Source organism: Moschus berezovskii, chromosome 8, assembly GCF_049115385.1.
Source record: "Moschus berezovskii isolate FMDL1 chromosome 8, NW_MosBer_1.0, whole genome shotgun sequence".
Lineage (NCBI taxonomy): Eukaryota > Metazoa > Chordata > Mammalia > Artiodactyla > Moschidae > Moschus > Moschus berezovskii.
In genome coordinates this window covers 96,223,494-96,245,822 of record NC_142467.1, presented here as the reverse complement: position 1 = coordinate 96,245,822, position 22,329 = coordinate 96,223,494, and the positions used below count along the sequence as shown (strand labels likewise).

At 50.5% G+C, this 22,329-nt stretch overlaps 1 protein-coding gene across 1 annotated transcript; it reads right to left on the bottom strand.

Moving 5' to 3' along the window:
* Nucleotides 1–14,127: 14,127 nt before the first annotated feature.
* On the bottom strand, nt 14,128–18,894 carry CD320 (CD320 molecule). Its single transcript, XM_055430820.2, has 5 exons — nt 18,682–18,894; nt 15,729–15,854; nt 15,188–15,391; nt 14,743–14,901; nt 14,128–14,581 (listed from the first exon to the last, which is right to left on the bottom strand). Exons 1-5 carry the CDS (start codon nt 18,818–18,820, stop codon nt 14,442–14,444), a joined length of 768 nt encoding a protein of 255 aa, XP_055286795.2. The 5' UTR covers nt 18,821–18,894; the 3' UTR covers nt 14,128–14,441.
* Nucleotides 18,895–22,329: the final 3,435 nt, after the last annotated feature.

Here is a 22,329-nt window from a genome sequence, read left to right as displayed (position 1 = left end):
CTTTCCCCACAGAGGATATGTTTTATTCTACAGAGAATGTCTGTGTGCATCTTTATAGGGGACTTATATGAAGGGCCCACAAGTCTTCTCCAAGGTGCTGAAAGTTCACCATTCAAGACCCACATCCACTCAGCCTCCCACTGAGTTACTCCTCCAGGAAGACTTCTCGGATTGCCCCCACCTCCTCTTCAACTGCGGGAGTGGGGGGGATGCGATATCCACTGCCTATGCCTTCAAGCCCCCAGCCTCCCTCCCCTGCACTTGGCCCTGCAAAGCCTGGCATCACCTGTGCAGACCGTAGATTCACAATTCAGGACTGAGAGCCCATCAGCTTGACCAGGACCTCCTGACTGGACAACAAGCACCTTGCCAGGGAGGGAGGCTGCACTCAGCCAGAGACGTGACCTGGAGCCAGATGAGGAAGTGCACAACAGAGAAAACCCAATGACACAAGAAAATAAGGAACTAACACAGATTAAAGAAATCAACAAAACAGAGGGCAAAGGAACAAAACATGGCAAGAATAAAAATTCTGGCTCTTTGGGAACATTAATAAGATAAACCCCTGAAGAGAATGAACAAGAAGGAAATGAGAGTTTTTAAATATATACGGAGAGACTAAGAATAATTATGTATCAAAAAGACAAGAGATAACAAATGTTGGTGAGGATGTAGAGAAAAAGGGAACCGTAGGGCACTGGCGGTGGGAATGGAAGCAATGCCGCCACAGTGGAAAGCACTACAGCGATCTCCCCCAGATGAAAAATGCAGTACCATTTGCTGTTGTTCAGTCACTCAGTTGTGTCTGACTCTCTGTGACCCCATGGACCGCAGCGCCCCAGGCCTCCCTGTCCGTCACCATCTCCCGAAGTTTGCGCAAGTTCATGTCCATTGCATTGGTGATGCCATCCAGCCATCTCATCCTCTGACACCCTCTTCTTCTTCCCTCAATCTTTTCCAGCATCAGGGACTTTTCTGATTAATTGGCTGTCCGCATCAGGTGACCAAAATACAATTACCATCTGATCTAGCAACTCCACTTATGGGGTTTTATCTGAAACAAAATCACTGTCTTAAAAAGATAAATGCACTGCCCCCCACTTTCACAGCAGCAGTATTTACAATAGCCAAGATACGGAAACAATCTTAAGTGTCCACTGACAGATGAATGGGTCAATAAGATGTGTGGTGTACACAATGGAATATTATTTAGGCACAAAAAGGAAATCCTGCCATTTGCAACCACATGGATGGATCTTAAAGGCATTATGCTAAATGAAATAAGTCAGAGAAAGAAAGGCAAATATTGTATGTTCTCACTTACATGTGGAATCTTAAAAAGAAAAAAATAACCAAGCTCATAGATACAAAGAACAGATTGGTAGGTACCAGAGGCAGGGGAGGGAATGGGACAGGCAAAATGGTTGAAGGCAATTAACTGTATAAACTATATGCTGATAAATTTGAAAATCAAAATGAAATGAATTCATTTACGGGGAAATATAAAATGCAAAAATTGTATCATGAAGAATCAGAACACTTGACTAGACCCATAAATGTCAATGAACTTGGAATAATGGTAGGAAACAAAAACCTACCTCTCCTTGCAGCACAAAACCTAGAGGATTTTGCAATCAAGTTTTATTGCCATTATAAGTAGCAGATAATTCCCATCTTATTCAAATTGATACCAAGATTTTTTTTTAAAAAAAGAAAAAAGTAGGGGGCAGGACTTCCCTGGTGGTCCAGTGGATAAGAATCTACCTGGTAATTCGGGGGAGATGGGTTCGATCCCTAGTCCAGGAAGTTCCCACATGCCATGGAGCAACAAAGTCCAGGCACCACAACCACTGAGCCAGTGCTCTAGAGACTGTGTTCTACAACAAGAGAAGACACCGCAAACAGAAGCCCATGAACCGCAACTAGAGACTACCCCTCGCTCGACACAACTAGGGAAGGCTTGTGCAGCAACAAAGACCCAGTCCAGCCTAAGTAAATAAAAAAATATTTTAAAGCAGAGGTAGGGTAGAATATGCAATTTCTTTTAAGAGGATGATAAAGACTACAAACCATAACCAAATAGGGCTACAGCATGGCCAAACCTCGAAAACCCAGTATGCCACATGAAAGAAGCCAAAAGGTTACATATTGTATAACTCTATTTATATGAGATATCCAAAACAGGTAAATCTGGAGAAGCCTGGTAGGCTACAGTCCACGGGGTCGCAAAGAGTCGGACACGACTGAGCCACTGAACGGAACGGAACAGAGACAGAAAGCAAATTGGTGGTTACTAAAGGGAGGGGAGGAGCTGGAATGGTATATCTGTTTAATGAGTACAGGGTTTCCTTTTGGGACAATGGAAATGTTTTGGAACTAGACAGAGGTGATGGTTGCTCAACATTGAGAGTGGCCTAAATTAGTCCCTGAATTGTTTGCTTTCAAAAGGTTGATTTTGTTCACGTGAATTTCACCTCAATGAAGAGAGATAAGAATATGGAGCAAGGTAGGAAAATTCACCGGAGAAGGCAATGGCAACCCACTCCAGTACTCTTGCCTGGAAAATCCCATGGATGGAGGAGCCTCGTAGGCTGCAGTCCATGGGGTCGCTAAGAGTCGGACACGACTGAGCAACTTCACTTTCACTTTTCACGTTCACACATTGGAGAAGGAAATGGCAACCTACTCCAGTGTTCTTGCCTGGAGAATCCCAGGGATGGGGGAGCCTGGTGAGCTGCCGTCTATGGGGTCGCACAGAGTCGACACAACTGAAGTAACTTAGCAGCTTAGCAGGAAAATTCACACCAGTTTTCAATGATATCCATAGAAGCAAAAATCTTAGATAAAACACTACCCACAGATATGGAAGCAACCTAAATGTCCATTGACAGATGAATCAGTAAAAAAGATGTGATACATATAAATTATAAATACAATGGAATGTTACTGAGTTATTTTAAAAAAGAATGAAATAATGCCATTTGCAGCAATGTGGATAGACCTAGGGATTATCACACTAAGCAAAGTAAATCAGAAAGAGAAAGCCAAATATCACATATCATTTATATGTGGAATCTAAAAAAAAATGATACAAATGAACTTATTTACAAAACAGAAATGGACTTCACAGACACAGAAAACAAATTTATGGTTACCAAAGAAGAAAGGGAGGGAGAAGGGATAAATTAGGAATTTGGGATTAACACATACACATATATAAAATAAGTAACCAACAAGGACCTGCTGCTGCTGCTGCTGTTAAGTCGCTTCAGTTGTGTCCAACTCTGTGCAACCCCATAGACGGCAGCCCACAAGGCTCCGTCATCCCTGGGATTCTCCAGGCAAGAACACTGGAGTGGGTTGCCGTTTCCTACTGTACAGCAAATGGAAATATACTCAATATCTTGTAATTGCGTACACGCATGCTCAGTGACTCAGTCTTGGCCAGCTCTTTGCAACTGTGGCCGCCAGGCTCCTCTGTCCATGGGATTCCCCAGGCAAGAATACTGGAGTGGGTTGCCATTTCCTTCTCCAGGGGTATCTTCCCTACCCAGGGATTGAACCAGCAGATCCTGCGTTGGCAGGAAGGTTTTTTACCACTGAGCCAAAAGAATCTGGAAAAAAAAAAAGCAAAAAGGATCACTTTGCTGTACCCCTGAAACTAACACAAAATTGCAAATCAACTATACTTCAATAAGAACATTTTTAAAAGACTGCTACTCAAATCTCACAGTGTGGGGAGGAAAATTACATCATGGCCAAGGACAACTTGGCCAGAAGAACATGCAGGAGTCAGCCTCAGAAATCCAAGGCTGATTGATCTCTGTCAGCAAATGGTCTTGCTTCTAACATAGATGCTTATTTTTGCCCCAGCACCTCATGTGTGTTCCAGGATCTGGGGACCTGAGATGGCTAGGACTGGTGCAGGAAGTGGGGGTGGGGGCGGGGTGGAGGCAGTGCCTGGTCAACATCCTGGCAAGCCTGAAGACAGAGCCTTAACAAGAGCAGAAAGGAGCTTAAGAAGAACACCAGTAGAGTTTAAAAGTTGAATTTTTAACTGTTACATTTCAAATAGGCATCAAGAAATATAGGAACTCGTCTTTTTAAAAAATTCAGAGGGCTTCTCTGGCGGTCCTCTGGTTAAGACTCCGTGCTTCCACTGTAGGGGGCAAATAAAATAAATAAATATTAATAAAAATTAAATAAATTTTAAATAAAGTGATTCAGAAATTCTGACATATGCTACAACATGGATGAATCTTGAGGACATTATGCTGAATGGAAGAACCAGTCACAAAAGGATAAACACTGTATGACTCCATTAATATGAGGTCCCCAGAGTAGTCAAATTCATAGAGACAGAAAGTTAGAACAATGATTACCAGCGGCTGAGGAAGGGGAAATGGGGAGTTAGTGTTTAATGAGCACAGAGTTTCAGTTTTGCAAGATGAAAGGAATTCTAGAGATGTATGGTGGTGATGGTTCCAGAAGATGAATGTACTCAAATGCCACTGAATTGTGAACTTAAACTGGTTAAAACGGTAAATTTCGTGTTACGTATAATTTACAATGAAAAAATACAAAGGTGAAAAACCAAAACAACAAAGAAAAAGAATTTTTAATAAAGATAAAATAAAAACCCAAAGATGAACGTCGCTTGATGGAAAACAGTGAGAAAGGATGCAGGCAAAGGCAAATGAACAAACGCCCCGCAGGGTAGAAGCGAAAAATGAGCACGTGGGCAAGAGGAAATCCATGGCTGGATGGACGTCAGTCGCACGCTGAGAGCGCCACCTACTGGTGGCTTCCTGTGTTTGTCAAGGGGCTGAAAAAGCAAGCTTAGAATGCACTGCCATTTCTTCCTTATACCAACATCATTCCCCCGTTTACCAACCATTGTGGCAGAACAGACAGTATCACTGAGAAAACAAAAACCAGTAGGAAAAAAACTTCTATCGCCCCCACCTCCCGCCCCGCCGCCACCTCCCACCCCACCAACCTGCCGACCTGCACCCAGAACCATGCACCAGTCCAGCCCCTCTTCCTGCTTCTATGAGGAAACAATTCCAGGCCACCTCCACCAGCTCCCACCGGACTGTTTAACGAGTCACCCCAACAGTCCTCCTTCTCCATTAGATTATTCCCACCTGCAAACAAGTATGCTGATTCATTTTTCACCTTTTTGTTTTATTATTGAGATGAAATTGACATAACATAAAATTAACCATTTAAAATAAACTTCAGGGGCTTCCTTTGTGGCTCAGTGGTAAAGAATTCACCTGCCAATGCAGGAGACACAGGTTCGATCCCTGGTCTGGGAAGATCCCATATGACTCAGAGCAGCTAAGCCAGAGCACCACAACTCCTGAGCCTGTGCCCTGAAGCCCAGGAGCCACAACGATCAAGCCCACATGCTGCAACTACTGAAGCCCACACGCCCTAGAGCCGGTGCTCTGCAACAAGAGAAGCCATCAAAATGAGAAGCCAGTGCACCACTAATAGAAAGTAGCCCCTGCGCACCACAACTAGAGAAAAGCCACGCAGCAACGAAGACCCTGCACGTCCAAAAAATATAAATAATTATTAAAAATAAAATCAACATCAGTGCATTTAGTATATTCATAAAACTGTGCAACTGTCACCAACAGAGACTTCCAAACATGTTCATAGTGCAAATGAACACATGAAAAGATGCTCCACAGATATCATCAGGGAGCTACGAATTAAGACAACAAGAAACCAGTACACACCCATGAGAATGGCCAAAACCCAGAAAACAGACACCACCAATTGCTGGTGAGGGACTGGGGCAACAGGAACTCTGGCTCATTGCTGGTGGAATGCAAAATGGTCCAGTCACTCTGGAAGGCAATTTGGCAATTTCTTAAAAAACTAAACATACTCTTACCGCATGTTCCAGCAGTAGCACTCCTTGGTACTTACCCAGAGCAGCTGAAAACTTATGGGCACACAAAAACCTGCACACAGCTGTTCATCGAAGCCTAATTCATAATTACCAAGAGTTGGACACAACCAAGACATCTTTCAGCAGGTGAGTGGATAAACTGTAGTACATCCAAACAATAAAATGTTATTCAGAGCTAAAAAGAAATGAGCTATGGGGCCATGAAAAGACATGGAGGAAACTTAAATGCATATGACGAAGTGAAAGAAGCCAGCCTGAAAAGGCTATATACTGCATGATTTGACCCCTATGGCATTTTGAGGAAAGGCAAAACTATGGAGACAGTAACAAGATCAGTGGTTTCCAGGAATCAGAGGGCAGGGAGAGATGGATAGGTGGAGCACAGAGGATTTTTAGGGCAGTGAAAATACTCTGTATGATGCTGTAACGGTGGATATGCCTCATTATTGTTGTTGTTTAGTCACTAATTTGTGTCTTTGCCACCCATGGACTGCAGCACACCGGGCTTCCCTGTCCTTCACCATCTCCCAGAGTTTGCTCAAAACCATGTCCGTTGAGTGGGTGATGCCATCCAACCATCTCATCCTCTGTCACCCCGTTCTCCTCCTGCTCTCAGTCTTTCCCAGCATCAGGGTCTTTTCCAATGTGCTAGCTCTTTGCATCAGGTGGCCAAAGTACTGGAGCTTCAGCTTCAGCATCAGTCCTTCCAGGGAATATTCAGGGTTGAGTTCCTCTAGGATTGATTGCTTTGCTCTCCTTGCAGTCCAAGGGACTCACAAGAGTCTTCTCCAGCACCACAGTTCGAAAGTGTCAATCCTTTGGTGCTCAGCTTTCTTTATGGTTCAACTCTTACACCCATACAGGACTACCGGAAATACCATAGCTTCGACTATATGGACCTATATGTCATTATACATTTGTCCAAACCCATAGAATGTACAGAACCAAGCTCAAAGGCAAACTATGGATTTGGGGTGATAATGGCATGTCACTGTAGGTTTATGGGTTGTAAGAAAGGTGCCACTCTGGTGCTCATAATGGGGAAGGCTATGCATGTGTGGGGGCATGGAATATAGGAGAAGTATCGGTAGCTACCTTCCTCATTTTCCTGTGAACCTAAAACTGATCTAAATACAAAGTTTGTCAAATTTTTTATCACCACTTTTTTATTTTAAAGTTTACTTGTTGTTTGGCTGTGGTGGGTCTTCTTGCTGCACGAGGGTTTCCTCTAGCTGTCTCAAACAGGGGCTGCTCTCGTGGTGGTGCAGAGGCGTCTCACCGAGGCGGCTCGCTGCTGTGAAGCACGGGCTGTCGGCTCACGGGCTTCAGCAGGTGCAGCAACCGGGCTCAGTAGTTGTGGCACGCAGGCTTCGTTGTTCCGTAGCATGTGGGATCTTCCCAGACCAGTGATTGAGCCGGTGTCCTTTGCATTGTGAGGCAGACTCAACCCACTGAACCACCAGGGAATCCCACCACTTACTTAGTAAGCAGTTGTTTCCCCTTACTTGCTCCCCACCAGCCCCTGGAAACCACTGATCCACTTTCAGTCTCTGTGGATTTATCTATTCTGGACATTTCACAGGCTAAATGGACTCATACACCCTGACTTTTTGCCTCTAGTTTCCTTTGCTGTGTATATGTATTCAAGGTTCAGTCACATTGTCGCGTGTGTCAGAACTTCCTTTGTTGTCATGACTGGATAGTATTCCATTCTGGTCAGACCACATTCTACGTGTCCATTCATCCACGGCGGGACACATGGATTGTTCCCGTCTTTTAAGTAGTGTGAATAACGTTGCTAGGAACAAGCAGGTACACGTATTTGCCTGAATACCTGTTTTCAGTTACTTGGGATACATTCCTAGGAGTGGAATTTCTGGTGATGTGGTAATTCCATGTTTGAGAAAGCGCCAACTCTCTCCCCCAGCAGCTGCATCACTTTACACTGCCACCAGCAACTTACTGGGGTTCCAATTTTGCGGTAACCCCCACCATCACTTATCTTCTGCTTTTGCTCCCCTCCCCCAATTAGAGCCGTTCTCCTGGGCATCTTCCACTTTAAGACAAAAAAAAAGACTGAGCCGCCCTCCCTGTCTAGCCTCTGCCCTAGTCTCAGCCTCCACTCTGCCCTACCCGAAGAAAAACTGTAGAAAAAGTCACCCACACACCCTTTCTCCTTCCTACTCTATCTTCAACCTGTGGAATTGCTTTTGTCTTCATCACCAATGATCTCCACGGTATTAAACCCCAGGCCTCCCTCTCTCCCGGTTTTATAGGAAGCACCGCAGCCTGGGACCCGGATGGTGTTCTTTTGATTCACTCCACCCTGAACTCTCTGGGTTTCCTTCCCATCCCTATGGTCGCTCCTTCTTTCCTGATTCTTCCTCACCCCCGGAAACCACTAGTTATGGGAACACTCCCTCCTCCTCTCCAATCCGGGGACACCCACTGAGACAACTAAACCTCTCCAACCCACAGGCCGAGCGCCTTCCTGATCTCTCCACGCGGTGGCCTCGCGGGTCCAGAGCTCTGCTCCCAGGGGTCCCCGCTCCCTCCTCCCCCGCTTCCCTCGTCCTCCCCAGCATGGCGGGCTCCATCCTTCCGCAGTTCACCCCAAGTACCTTGGAGGCGCTCTTGCTTCCTCTTTCTCATGGCCACAGGAGATTGACTTTCCCCTGGAAACAAATAGAGAATCCGACCACTTCTCACCACCTGCACGGCCCCACCCTGCACCAGCGCCATGAAGCCCTTCCTGGACCAATATGATCGCCTCCAGGCTCCCACTTTAGTGCCCATCCACCGTACCTGTCCCTCCTCCACTATCATCAGAAACACCCTCCCCACTTTTAGGGGGTCTTTTTTCTTTATTGCTATATTCTGCGCATCTAGAACCGGAGAAGGCAATGGCAAGCCACTCTAGTACTATTGCCTAGAAAATCCCATGGATGGAGGAGCCTGGTAGGCTGCAGTCCCTGGGGTCGCTAAGGGTCGGACACGACTGAGCGACTTCACTTTCACTTTTCACTTTCACACATTGGAGAAGGAAATGGCAACCCACTCCAGTGTTCTTGCCTGGAGAATCCCAGGGACGGGGGAGCCTGGTGGGCTTCCGTCTATGGGGTCACACAGAGTCGGACACGACTGAAGTGAATTAGCAGCAGCAGCAGCAGCAGCGCACCTAGAACAGTGCCTCAGTTCAGTTCAGTTCAGTCGCTCAGTCATGTCCGACTCTTTGCGACCCCATGAATCACAGCACGCCAGGCCTCCCTGTCCATAACCAACTCCTGGAGTTCACTCAAACTCATGTCCATCAGTATAATACAATTCAGCTATCTTTTATTTTTTTGGATTTGGCTTTTGGGATCTTAGTTCCCCGACCAAGGATCCTACCCCGCCCCGTGCAATGGAGCATGGAGTCCTCACCAGTGGACCACCAGGGAAGTCCCCCAAAAATATCTTTTTTTAAATTGCATCAGTCTTAGTTGCAGCAAGAAGGCTCTTAATTGTGGAGCAGGGGCTCTAGAGTACCTAGGCTTAGGGGATGGGGGAAGGAATGACCCCAAATGGGGAGGGAGTTTCCCTTTTGGGAGATAAAAATGTTTTGCAGCTAGATAGAGTTGAGGGTCACACAACACTGCAAGTGTACTAAATGCATGGTAGACTTTAAAACTGTTTAGTCACTAAGTTGTGTCTGACTCTTTGTGACCCTATGGACTGTAGCCCGCCAGGTTCCTCTGTCCATGGAATTTCCCAGGCAATAACAGTGGAGTGGGTTGCCATTTCCTTCTCCAGGGGATCTTCCTGACCCAGGGGTCGAACCTGGGTCTCCTGAATTGACAGACGGATTCTTTTATCGCTGAACCACCAGAGAAGCCCAGACTTTAAAATAGCTAATGGCTAATTTAACGCTATGTGAGTTTCCCTCAATGAAAAAAAGAAATGGTGAGAGCTGGAGAGATATAAACAGACACACACACACACACACACACACACACCCTGGACCCGCTATCTTCACCGCTGCAGCCCCCACCCCACTCCATCCCTTCGATTCTCAGGCCCATCAGAATTCCCCAAGTGCCAGGACCCAGGCCCACTGACCATGTTCCTCTCCTTGTGGGCCCTCCCTCAACATTCCTCCTCCCTTTTCAACCTGGACCCTCCCTGGAGTATCCTGAAAGTGACTCGCTGGGCTTGTTACCCACAGGACAGGATGGGTAACTGGCAGTACACCGTGACACTGCTTAAGAGAACAAAGGCTGCTAAAATCCCGGCCTGCTCATGCAAGACAGGTGTTTGTAACCATGGCTGCCCCAGTGTGCCAACGACAAAGCTGGCCCTCGGACAGCAAAGCCACTTGCCCACAGTCACTCAGCAGGCTCTGGTGGCCAGTAGTCACACACCACAGCCTGCCCGTTCCCAGCCCTCTGTCCCCTTGGTGGCCCTGATGAACCAGGCCTCCCTGATGTTCATGCCTTTGTGGGGTCACCACCTCTGCCCCTGACACACATCTGGGCTGACCTGAAAGTCCACTGAATCAGCAGAACACAGAGGAAGTGATGCTGGCCCAGTTCTAGGTCTGAGTGTTAGAAGGTCTGGGGGCTTCGGACTCTCTACTTTGGGGGAACCCCAAGTTGTCAGAAAAGGACTGCGGTCATCCCCCTCAGGTGACCACAGAGAAGGGCAAACTGGAAAAGCCACGCAGAGGGAGAGGCCCAGCTGTCCCATGCACCCCCCCACCTGTGCACCAGACACGACATTGGTGCCATCCAGTGACACAGTGACATCCAGCCAGTCCAGCCCCGAGATGCCAGCAGCCACCATTCACAGGAAAATAAAGAGACACCAGCCAGGTGAGAGAATATACCAGTGGGAGTTTGGGGCCAGTGGGTACAGAGTGGTTTGTGCCACTGATCACTGAAAACCCAGCTGACACCCGAGGAAGATCCAGACCTTAGACCTCATCAGCTCAGGTGGCGTCTGACACCAGCCTCGCACCCCCTGACCTGCCTCCATGGCCCACTTTGGCTACACCTGAACAAAAATGAAGGTGGAAAAAAATCTTAAAAAAAAAGAAAATTCTACTCTCTGGCACAACTCCTTCCTGACAACCAGAAGCCCATCAGTGTTCCAGTTCTGCAGCATGAAATTTGGGCCCAGCTTGGGGGCTGGGGGTACCCAGTGGGCACCAAGGGAAGGCCTTGGTACCTTCTGCTGGGCACCCTCTGCTCCACTGTTGGTCAAGGTCCCATATCCTGGCTGCAGCCCACCTACCAAGCCCCTTGGCACCTTCTGCTGGGCACCCTCTGCTCCACTGTTGGTCAAGGTCCCATATCCTGGCTGCAGCCCACCTACCAAGCCCCCACAGCTGCCTGACAGAGAACTCGAGCCCCCAACATGCTGCCTGAGGCTCAGACTTCAAATCCCATGGGCAACTGCCCAGTGGTCTAGTGGTTAAGACTCCACACTTTTACTCCCAAAGGCGCAGGTTCAACCCCTGGTCATGGAACTAAGATCTCTCAACCCTCACCACACAGACAAAGCAAAACAAAAACAACCCATCTCCTATGGGAGTGGGGTCCCAAAGCTGAACTTTCATACCCCCAGGAAACCCTGTCCTCTCCCAACATTTTGTCATCAGGGGCCAGTTCTCCGCCTGCTGGATGTCCGAGCCCCAAGACACTGTGTGGGTACCTGGGTGAATCCCCAGGCTACCAGGGCCCCAGCCACCCCATTAGGACATGAAAAAAATGAGTCAGAGGAGAAGCCTGTCCTCATCACCCCGCAGCTGCTGCTGCTGCTGCTGCTAAGTCACTTCAGTCATGTCCGACTCTGTGTGACCCCATAGACGGAAGCCCACTAGGCTCCCCCGTCCCTGGGATTCTCCAGGCAAGAACACTGGAGCTAGAGTATATTAACCACACTTTTTGTATTCTTTGTTTTTTTTGGCTGCACCATACAGCCTGACTAGGGTTTGAACCCACAACCCGGGCAATGAAAGCTCAGAACTGTAACCACTGGACTGCCAGGGAATTCCCCCTTTCTATAGTCACAACACCCCGGCAACTGGGGCCTCACTGCCCAGGAACGGACTGTCCCTCAAGGAGTAAGCGCATTACTGGAGATAACTAACAAGTCGCCAGTGACTAGTGCCTCTCATGTGCATACAAACCAACCCAGAGCCACCATCCCCCTGCCTGCTCATCCCTAGGGCCAGTGCAGTGTAACTGCCTGACAGTAAGCTTTTCTTTTTGGCCACACCACTCAGCATGCAGGATCTTAGTTCCCTGATCAGGGATCGAACCCATGCCCCTGCATTGGAAGCCTGGAGCCTTAACCACTGGAAGTCCCCGACAGGAAGCTCTTGATTGCTGACATCCATCATGAACGTTGTGAACAAACGCATCACCAGCTGCACAACACAGCTACTAGCAATGCAACCTACCTGGTTATTATGTGACGCACCCATGAAGGTGCCCCTTTTAGAAACCCTGGGGAACCTGCATAACTGATAACTTAGGTGATCAGTTACCACCTGATTTCCTTCTGGGACCCTAATTCCAGCTCTTGTGCTTTAATCAAGAGTGAACTTGAGACTCCTGACCCTCAGACCATAATACAGGCAGAGCCCTAGGTCTGCTTTCCCTCTATCTCTCCCCCAAGGATCTTTTTAAAAATAATTTTTTTATTTGTTGTTGTTCGGTTGCTCAGTCATGTCCAACTCTGTGATCCCATGGACTGCAGCGTGCCAGGCTTCCCTGTCCTTCATCATCTCCCAGAGTTTGCTCAAACTTGTGTCCGTTGAGTCAGTGATGCCATCCAACCAGCTTGCCCTCTGTCATCCGCTTCTACTCCTGCCCTCAATCTTTCCTAGCATTAGGGTCTTTTCCAATGAGTCAGTTCTTCACATCAGGTGGCCAAAGGATTAGAGTTCCAGCTTCAGCGTCACTCCTGCCATTCATTTTATGTAACGTGGCTGCTTTGGGTCTTCACTGCTGTGTACCAGCTTTCTCTAGTTGCAGCAAGTGGGAGCTGCTCTCGAGTTGCTCTGTGAGGGTTTCTCATTGCGGTGGCTTATCTTGTTGCAGAGCACAGGCTCTAGGACACGGACTCAGTACTTGTAGTGCACGGGCTTAGTCGTACCAAAGCATGTGGAATCTTCCCAGAGCCTGGATTGAACCCATGTCCCCTATACTGGCAGGCAGACTCCTAACCACTGGACCACCAGGGAAGTCCTCCCCACGTTGATCTCTCTCAGTGGGGGGCCTGCCATGTAACCTCCAGGACCTTCAGGACAAATCTTGTCCCTCAAAGTTCCTTGATGGCCAGGACTTCCTCAGTAGTCCAGTAGTTAAAGATTGTGCTTCCAGTCCAGGGGTCATGCGTCCGAGTCCTTGTCGGGGAAGTTCTGCATCACGTACAGTGCAGTCAAATGGTTTTTGCTGAAGTACATCCTGCACTGGTCCAGCCACCACACTGGCTCTGGTTGGGGAGCATCTATTGGGGTCTTGCTGTAACAGGGACCCAGCGGGTACCCTAGGTGCTGTTCTCTCATAGCCTCGCTGTTGACAGGCTGAGACATTTATAACAGTCAGTGCTGACACCCCAGCTGCTGCTGCTGTTCAGTTGCTCAGTCGTGTCCAACTCTTTGTGACCCCACGGACTGCAGCACACCAGGCTTCCCTGTCCTCCACTATCTCCCAGAGCTTGCTCAAATTCATGTCCACTGAGTCAGTGATGTTATCTAACCATCTCATCCTCTGCTGCCTCCTTCTTCTCCTGCCCTCAATCTTTCCCAGCATCAGTGTCTTTTCCAATGAGTCGGCTCTTTGCATCAGGTGGCCAAAAGATTGAAGCTTTAGCTTCAGTATCAGTCTTTTCAGGCCTCAGCATGCCTGAATAATAATAAAACCTACATTTTGAAACAAGGTGGAGACCAACCGGGGAACAGCCAGCTTCTGTCTCAAAGACAGGAAGCGGAGACGGATGGAGGTCCCCAGCCAGCACTCCAGGAGGCACCGCCCAAGATCTGTTTCTCTCTGGGAGTGCAAACTGTTCCCAGTCCCACCATCCCCTGTTCTGATTCCAGGAGGCAGAGTGGCCAAGTGGGTGCCCAGGGCTGGGTCCCTGATTCCCACCCTCTATAGGCAGGCACTCCCTCACAGAGAAGGGGCTGCACAGAGCCCCCAGGCCACCCAGGCAGAGGATGTGAACTAGCTTTAATCACCACTTTCAAACAGAGGTAACAATTGTATCTGAGTAAGGGGGCCACCCCAAGAGTGATCCGGGGCCAGCCCCTCAGCTCCGGCTGTGGCATGTTCCCCATTCAGGCTCCTCGTGTCCAGGGGAGGGTCCGGGCAACCCCAGCCTCTAGGGTCACATATGCAGGAGCACAGGTGCTTGGCACTGTGAGGACAGAAGAAGCCAGGTCTCGGGGCTGATGTGGTAGCAGCCACGTGTGGGTCCCCTCTACCTGCCATACTCGAGGGACGTTTGATATGGGGGTGAGAGTGCATGCTCAGAGCACCGAGGTCTTCCTCTCTGGCTGCAGTGACCCCTTCACGGACACCAGCAGCCCCAGCGGGGCCAGGCATCCCTGGGCACAGAGCCGTGACAATGCGAAGAGGATGCCAGCAGCCAGACTGACACTGAGCACCGCTGTGGGGAAAGAGAAAGGGGAATGGGTGAGAGGACGGCGGGAGCCCCCCACATCCACCAAGCTCCTAACACACCGGAAAGCGGAGTATGTAGCGTATCCACTCTCCAGGGCAGCTTCCAGGTGTGGGCATGGGCATGGGGATGGGAGCTATTCATATTACCTACAGCTGCGATAATCCCATAGGCACTTCGGTTTCCAAACTGAACGGAGTCCCGGTCCTCAATGGTGGTGACTGTGGCATTCCTGAGATAAGTGACATTCTCCAGGGTCACAGGAGTCCCCATGGATATGGTCCTCCCCTCCTGGGGGGTCTTGATTCCTGCAACAAGTCCAGGCATTCAGCAGCTGGGGAGGGAGCCCTGGGGCTGGAAGGATGAACGGGTGTCCCAGTTCCCCAGGGTGAGGGACCTTGGGACTCACCCTCCGGCCCCAGACTGAGTGTGCAAGGCTGGTGAGCACTTGCTGCCCACGTGCCCTCCTGCATTCCCATGGGTATGCGGGCTCAGGCAGACACACATGTGCACGCTCCCAGCCTCGTCACACACTGGAAGGTGTCAGGCGTCCTGGTCGACTGACCAAGCCTCCCTGCCCCCATAGGTACACACCGCAGCCAAGCTCGTCGCTGTAGTCGGAACAGTCCCGGTGGCCATCGCAGAGCCATGTCCTTGGGATACACAGACCGTCCAGCACGCAGCACAGCTCGCCTTCCGGGCAGGGCTGGGGCCCGCAGTTGAGAAGATTCTTGTTGCGGTCAGGACAGTCATCCATGATGTCACAAGGGGAGGGGCTGCCATTGGGTACCTCAGAACCTGGGGGTACAGGGTGAGTCAGGCCAAACACCCACCCAAGAGAGCACGGATACTCCCCACCCCCAACCCCCTGCGAGCCCCACCTTCCGGAGAATGACTGACCCTATAAGGTCCGCCCATCCCAAGGGCCCTGCCCCTTGCTTCTATTAGTGCCACTTTCCAACCAAGACCCCACTAACTTGCTGCCCTGCAAACCCATCTTTTAACCCAAAGATCCAGCCCGCCCTCCTTGAGGCCCCGCCCACCCCAGAGTTCCTTGCCTGGAACCCACATCCCTTCCACAAGTACCTCCCCCCGTGGCCCTGAAAAGCCCCACCCCCAGGGCATGGCCACTCACCACACTCTTCTTCATCACTGCCATCAAGGCAGTCCCGGTCAATGTCGCAACGCCAGATGAGGGGCACGCAGTGGCCATCGCTCCGGCACTGGAAGTTGGTGGGTGGGCACGAGTCTGCGCTGGGGCCTGAGGGAGGCACACAAGTGGGAGGTCTGAACCCTCAGCTAGGAGGACAGTGTCACAAGCTGCAGCTACCAGGAGAAAGCCAGGTCCCAGGAACTACACTGGTGGTCACCACCTTTGCTAAGGATGCACTGTGTCGGGGGCCTGGAGCCCAGCAGTTCACAGCCTCACCAAGAGCCCTACTGGTCAGATTCTACAGCCATGCCCATTCTACAGAAGACACATAGGAAAGGAAAGGCCCAAGGTTACAAGCTAGTGGCAGAGTCAGGGTTCAAACCCAGGTCTCACTGATCCTGGGGTCTTTACTAGGGTCCAAATGGCCAGACGGTCTCCCCAGGGGTCTCTCCAAGCTTGTGGTTAAACAGACTAGGGGAGGGGCCATCTCTGAACCTGGCCTGGCTCAGGCCCATTGTCAGGGTCAACAGGGCCTGTTATGTCCCAGCTATCCTTAGCAAAGGAGAAGACTCTCGAGAGTCCCCTGGACAGCACGGAGATCAAACCAGTCAATCCCAAAGGATTATCTGATTATCCCAACCCTGAATATTCATTGGAAGGACTGATGCTGAAGCTGAAGCTTCAATCCTTTGGTCACCTGATGTGAAGAGCCAACTCACTGGAAAACACCCTGATACTGGGAAAGACCGAGGGCAGAAGGAGATGACAGAGGATGAGATACTTGAATGGCATCATCGACTCAACGGACGCGAGTTTGAGCAAACTCCAGAAGATGATGAAGGACAGGGAAGCCTGGCGTGCTGCAGTCCATGGGGCTGCAAAGAGTCAGACACATCTGAGTGACTGAACAACAGCAACTAGCAAAGGGGAAACTGAGGCCCTGGGGTAAGGACCTGCTTGGTCACCATGGCTTGTTGACCCACCCACTGAATGCCTCCTAGAACTTCTGACCACTTTCCCCACCCTGACTGTGCCACCTCTTCCCCAGGTTCCCCACCCCCATCTCCCTCAGACACCAGAGACCTCTCAGAGTCACACCAACAGGCCACCCACCCTTGCCTCCCCTTTGCTCAAAACCATCCCTTGGTCCCTTGACCCTCTCACAGCCTACATCCTGTATGTGGCCGGCAAGTCCTGACCAGCCCTGAACCCTTCCTGGACCTTGCCTCCTTCTACATTCCTCCTCTTCATCAAGCTCCCTCTGGCATGGCCACCATGCTGCTGCGGCAAGAGGCCTGGCCCATTTCCACCTCAGGGCTCTTGCCCATGCCGTTCCAGGGCCCAGCACTCCCTCTCCTCCCTCCTCTCTGCACTTCCATAATTTCCTCCTCAGACTTCACGTCTCCAGCTTATTTCCTGGGAGGGGTCTCAGGTCCCTCTCAGAGACCCCTGAAGCCCAGCATCTTAGAACAATGGCCTTTGAACTGGTACCTGCGTAAAGTGGACACTTATCGATGGTCAGGGCCGTGACCTTTTGACTGTAAACCCAGGGTAATGCCTGATGATAAATGGACACAGCTCACACAACGGTCTGGGCTGAGTCCAGCTGAGATATGAGCCTTCTGGAACCCTGAGCAGGAGGGACACAGAAGGGCCTGGAAGCTGGGCCAGCAGACTGGAGTCTAAGGGACCGAGGAAGGGAGTGGCCTTTATGGTTTCCTCCTGGGTGCAGCAGGGCGGGTGGCAAATACCTAGCTTGGCCCCAGCCTAGCTCTGTTCCATTTGATTCTGGTCCTCTTGCCCCTTCCACCTCTGCTCACAGGGGCAAGGTTGAGCAAAGCCCCACTCCAAGCCCCCACCATCCACATCCAGCCGGTCTGCAAGCTGGCCTCCAGGCCCAAATATACCTATGGGCCCCATCGTCCCTGAGCTCTGTGGAATGGCCTGGAGCCGACTTCCTTCCCTGCTGTGGGGATCCGAAAGCCTACAGCTCCCTCCCCAAGTCTTGCCCCTCTCCGTAGCAACCTCTGACCTCCCTCCCTGGACTCAGGGAGTGTGTGTGTGTGTCCTATAAAGTGGGCAGCAGAGCAGAGCCAACCGGGCCTTACAGGGCCGTGGTTTGGAGAGATCAGTGACTGTCCCTCCCAGCCTCAGTTTCCCCACCTGGGAAGGGGGCCACGCTAGGAGTCCCTACCTCAGGGTGCTGAAGGGAAGAGACTGTTTGGGTGTAAAGAGCCTGAGCTTGGTTAATGTCTTGATCCTTGAAGGAAGGAGGAACACTTAGCTTGAAAAGGCAGGAGTGAGAAGGGGAAGCAGCGAAGACAGGACCCGCGGGTGTGTGAATCTGAGTCTACAGCTGAATGTCAGGGGCACCTGTGTGCACGGGGAGGTCATTCTAACCTGCCCCACTGCCTCTGGGAACCTCTGAGAGAGCCGCCATCACTGAGGCCAGGGCAAACGTGCCCTAGGGCCTGGGATGCCAGGGAAGATCTTTCTAAGTCCAGAGAAGGAAGATACAGAGGTTGAGAGGGCGGGAGATGATCGCCGAGTAAACTCAGCCAAATGGCCCCGGGTAGCAGGCGCCATATGACCAGCCGCGTTAAGGTTGGAGGTCGGACAACCAGAGTCTGTAAAGAACTTTCCTGCTTGTGCTGGGGTGAAGGGCAGCTTGGAGGTGACAATGGGGCACGACAAAGCAGAGCAGGTGCCGGGTGTGAGAGGGCCGAAGCAGGGCAGTTAAAGGCAGGCACAGCAACCAGGGCGCAGGGTCCACCATTGGGGAAGGCTCTTTCAAGGGCTAGGCTCCCCTAGAACCATGTGCGGGGGGAGTGTCCTGGACAGACTTGCGGCGTAGCCAACGGTGAGGCGCTGCTGGCGGGCGAGGGCGGAGCTAGACTGCAAGGGTAGAGGGCTCGCGGGCTGCAAGTTCACTCACCTGGGGCCTGGGTCGGGGACCAGGTCCGGATCGGAGTCGGGGCGGTCTCCAGGCACAGCCCGAAGCCGAGCAGTACCCGCAGCCCCAGGCCTAGGGCCGCAGCACGCCGCGCTAGACCCCAAGCCACCCAACCGCTCATCGTACCACCCCCGGCCAGCACCGGCTGGGTACACGCGCACTCCCGGCCTCTTATCCTTGAGCACGCCTGCGCAGATATCCGGGGGGCGGGGCCCACACCCGGGGCGGAGCCCACGGCCAGAGATCCCGCGGCCGCCCCCGGCTTTGAGTACCGTAAGTGTCCGAAAACCAGGGGACCCCCGATTTGAGGGTCTTCCCCTCTTTCCCCAGTGACAGGCATATCGAAAGGTATGGGGCCTATTTGAAATTAGAAACCTCTGGAGATGCAAATGAACTCGTACTGACAAGTATCGTCATCTTAACGATATTTACACGTTCCACACGCACCAAATGTTGTGCCTAATTATTTTAGGAATGCCTCATCCCCTCCCTGCTCCTGCTTCTTTCGTGTGCCCGAGCTTATAATATATTTTACTTACTAATAGTACTTTGATTTATTGATTCCCCATTAGAATGTCAGACCCAGGAGGGCAGGAAAATGCTATGTTGCTCCTTGTATCCCCAACGCTTGGAACAGAGCCTGATAAATCAAGGAAATGTCAGTTCTTGGCTTTCATCCTGGGTGCTCTGTCCCCAGCCCCAGGATGTTCTCACTACCTCACAGACTTCATAAGGCAGGTGTTATACTTTACTTCGGAAGCAAAACAAGCGAAAGTAGCCTTGGCTTTCTCTTCTCACGCACACTCCTTAGGCACACAAAATACAAACTTACAGGTTTTCTATTCAGCTGCTGTTTTCTTCTTGACAATAAAAGGTTTTATCCGCAGCTCTGTCCTCAGGAGAAGCAGAGCTACTGCATAGCAGGCCCCCAGACAAGTCGCTGTCCTCAGCTGTGCAGGTTTCCTGTGAAGCAACACTAACGCGTCCAGATTTTCACAGCAGGGGCTCTACTTGCAGGTTGATAACATGCTTAATATTGAAAACATTGCTGATGGGCTTTCCTGGTGGCTTATTGGTAAAGAATCCACCTACCAATTCAGGAGACACAGATTTCATCCCTGATCTGAGAAGATACCATGTGCCCTCAGGCAATTAAGCCCGTGGTGGCAACTACTGAGCCTGTGCTCTAGAGCCCAAGAGCCGCCACTACTGAAGCTCTAGAGCCCTTGCTCCACAACAGGAGCAATTACCCCATTGAGAAGCCCATGCACCCACAACTGGAGAAAAACCCTCCGAGCAACAAAGACCCAGGACAGCCAAAAATAAAAATTAAAAATAATGTGTCATATAAAATGGTGACTTAAAAAAAATGTTGGAGATTATAGCCATGTGAGAGTGTATGTGTGTGTTTGTGTGTGTGTGTTCAGAATAATCTCCAATTCCCAGGAGAAATTGGGTAAGAGACAAAGATGCAGTGGTGCAAAGGTAGACAGGAAGGGCAGCAAAGACGACTGCCTGAGGAAGGGGAAAGGAAGGAAGTGTCCCGCAGCACCACCTGTGGGGCTTGGCATCTTGGTGAGGTTGGCATGTGGGATCCAGAGAGAAGTGCTGAAGAAGCTGTGGGTTGCCCAGCTGACAATGTGTAGTCACTGAAAGCAGATTCCTCAGCAGCTAGGTTCAGGGTCAGCTCTCAGGGAGCCTCAGAGAGTTCTTGGTCTTGCCACACATGTTCTTTCACTGACCTCACAGGGACTCCCCAGGTGGCTCCAGTGGTAAAGAACCCACCTGCAAATACAGGAGACTGAAGACGTTGAGTTTGATCACTGGGTTGGGAAGATCCCCTAGAGACAGAACGGCAATCCACTCCAGTATTCTTGCCTGGAAAAAAAACCATAGCCTTGACTAGATGGACCTTTGTTGGCAAAGTAATGTCTCTGCTTTTGAATATGCTGTCTAGGTTGGTCATAACTTTCCTTCCAAGGAGTAAGCGTCTTTTAATTTCATGGCTGCAATCACCATCTGCAGTGATTTTGGAGCCCAGAAAAATAAAGTCTGCCACTGTTTCCACTGTTTCTCCATGTTTGCCATGAAGTGATGGGACCAGATGCCATGATCTTAGTCTTCTGAATGTTGAGCTTAAAGCCAACTTTTTCACTCTCCTCTTTCACTTTCATCAAGAGGCTTTTGAGTTCCTCTTCACTTTCTGCCATAAGGGTGGTGTCATCTACATATCTGAGGTTATTGGTATTTCTCCCGGCAATCTTGATTCCAGCTTGTGCTTCATCCAGCCCAGCATTCCTCATGATGTACTCTGATGCTGCTGTCACTTCAGTCATGTCCGACTCTGTGCGACCCCACAGACGGCAGCCCACCAGGCTCCCCCGTCCCTGGGATTCTCCAGGCATACTCTGCATATAAGTTAAATAAGCACGGTGACAATATACAGCCTTGACGTACTCTTTTTCCTATTTGGAACCAGTCTGTTGTTCCATGTCCAGTTCTGTTGCTTCCTGATCTGCATACACAGCACGTATTTGGCACACAGGAAGAGCTCGAGATGTCAGACCTCTTCCCTACTGCATTCCCTTGCCAAATTTCAAGGCTAGGTTATACCACGTTTTTTTTCTTCTTGGCTTATAAACAATTTATTTTCTCACAATTCTGAGAAGTTCAAGATCATGGTACCAGTAGATTCATCATCCTCATTGATAACCATCTTTTCACTGCAACCTCACTTGGCAGGAGGCTGGGTCATTAACTTTATTCAGAAAACTTCAATGGCACATCTCACCCAGGGTCATCAGAAATTTTATTGGGTTCCCTCCTTATTATCTCTGCACACTTTGCCCAGTCTTCTCCCTCCTGATCTTTCTGAATTCGATTTCATCCTTTGCTCCAACCAGAATCCCACCTCTTCCAGGAAGCCTTCCCAGGGGTTTTCTCCTCCTGATAATCATTTAGCATTTGTACCACCCATTCTTGGAGCATTTATACCTTCTCCTATGACTGTGACCTTTTCCCTCCTTGCTCCAAGCTTCCAGAGGGCAAGGCAGCCTCAACACTCTCCTGGCACACAGCTGGACTTCACCTGATAGGTTTTGGGGGTTCTTCCATGGGCAGTCACAACCCTGCCACACTGAAGGGCACTGTGTGGTCCCCCTTCGTGCCTGTGACCAGATGAAGGCCACTTCCTTTTCGGCTTTCACCCCCTGGTCATTCCTCTGTGGGAAGAAGCCCTTTCCTTTCCTGGGCTAACTCCGCCCCAAACCCCCAGGCCTGCGCAGTAAAGTTTCTGGCTCAGGGAGGCCTTTCCCCAAGGGCCCTGGGTGAAACTTCCTTGTGAGCCACCTCACCGTCCCCCGGGTCCCCTGCTGGTCAAGAACTGGTGGGGGCCCTGGTAGGAAGGTTCTGGTGAACATCCACACTAGCGATGGCTGGGGCAGGGAATGGGGGTGGGGGAGTCATCTCTCGGGAGAGGGAAGCGAGCAGAATTTGTCCCCCTCCCACCATCCTTTACAGTCAATGCGCCCTAAACACCCTGGAACCCACTCCACCTCTCTGAGGGCAGAGCCAGACCCTCAAGGAAGGGACGGTGACATTTCTGTGCCCAGTGAGAGCACATCACCCTAG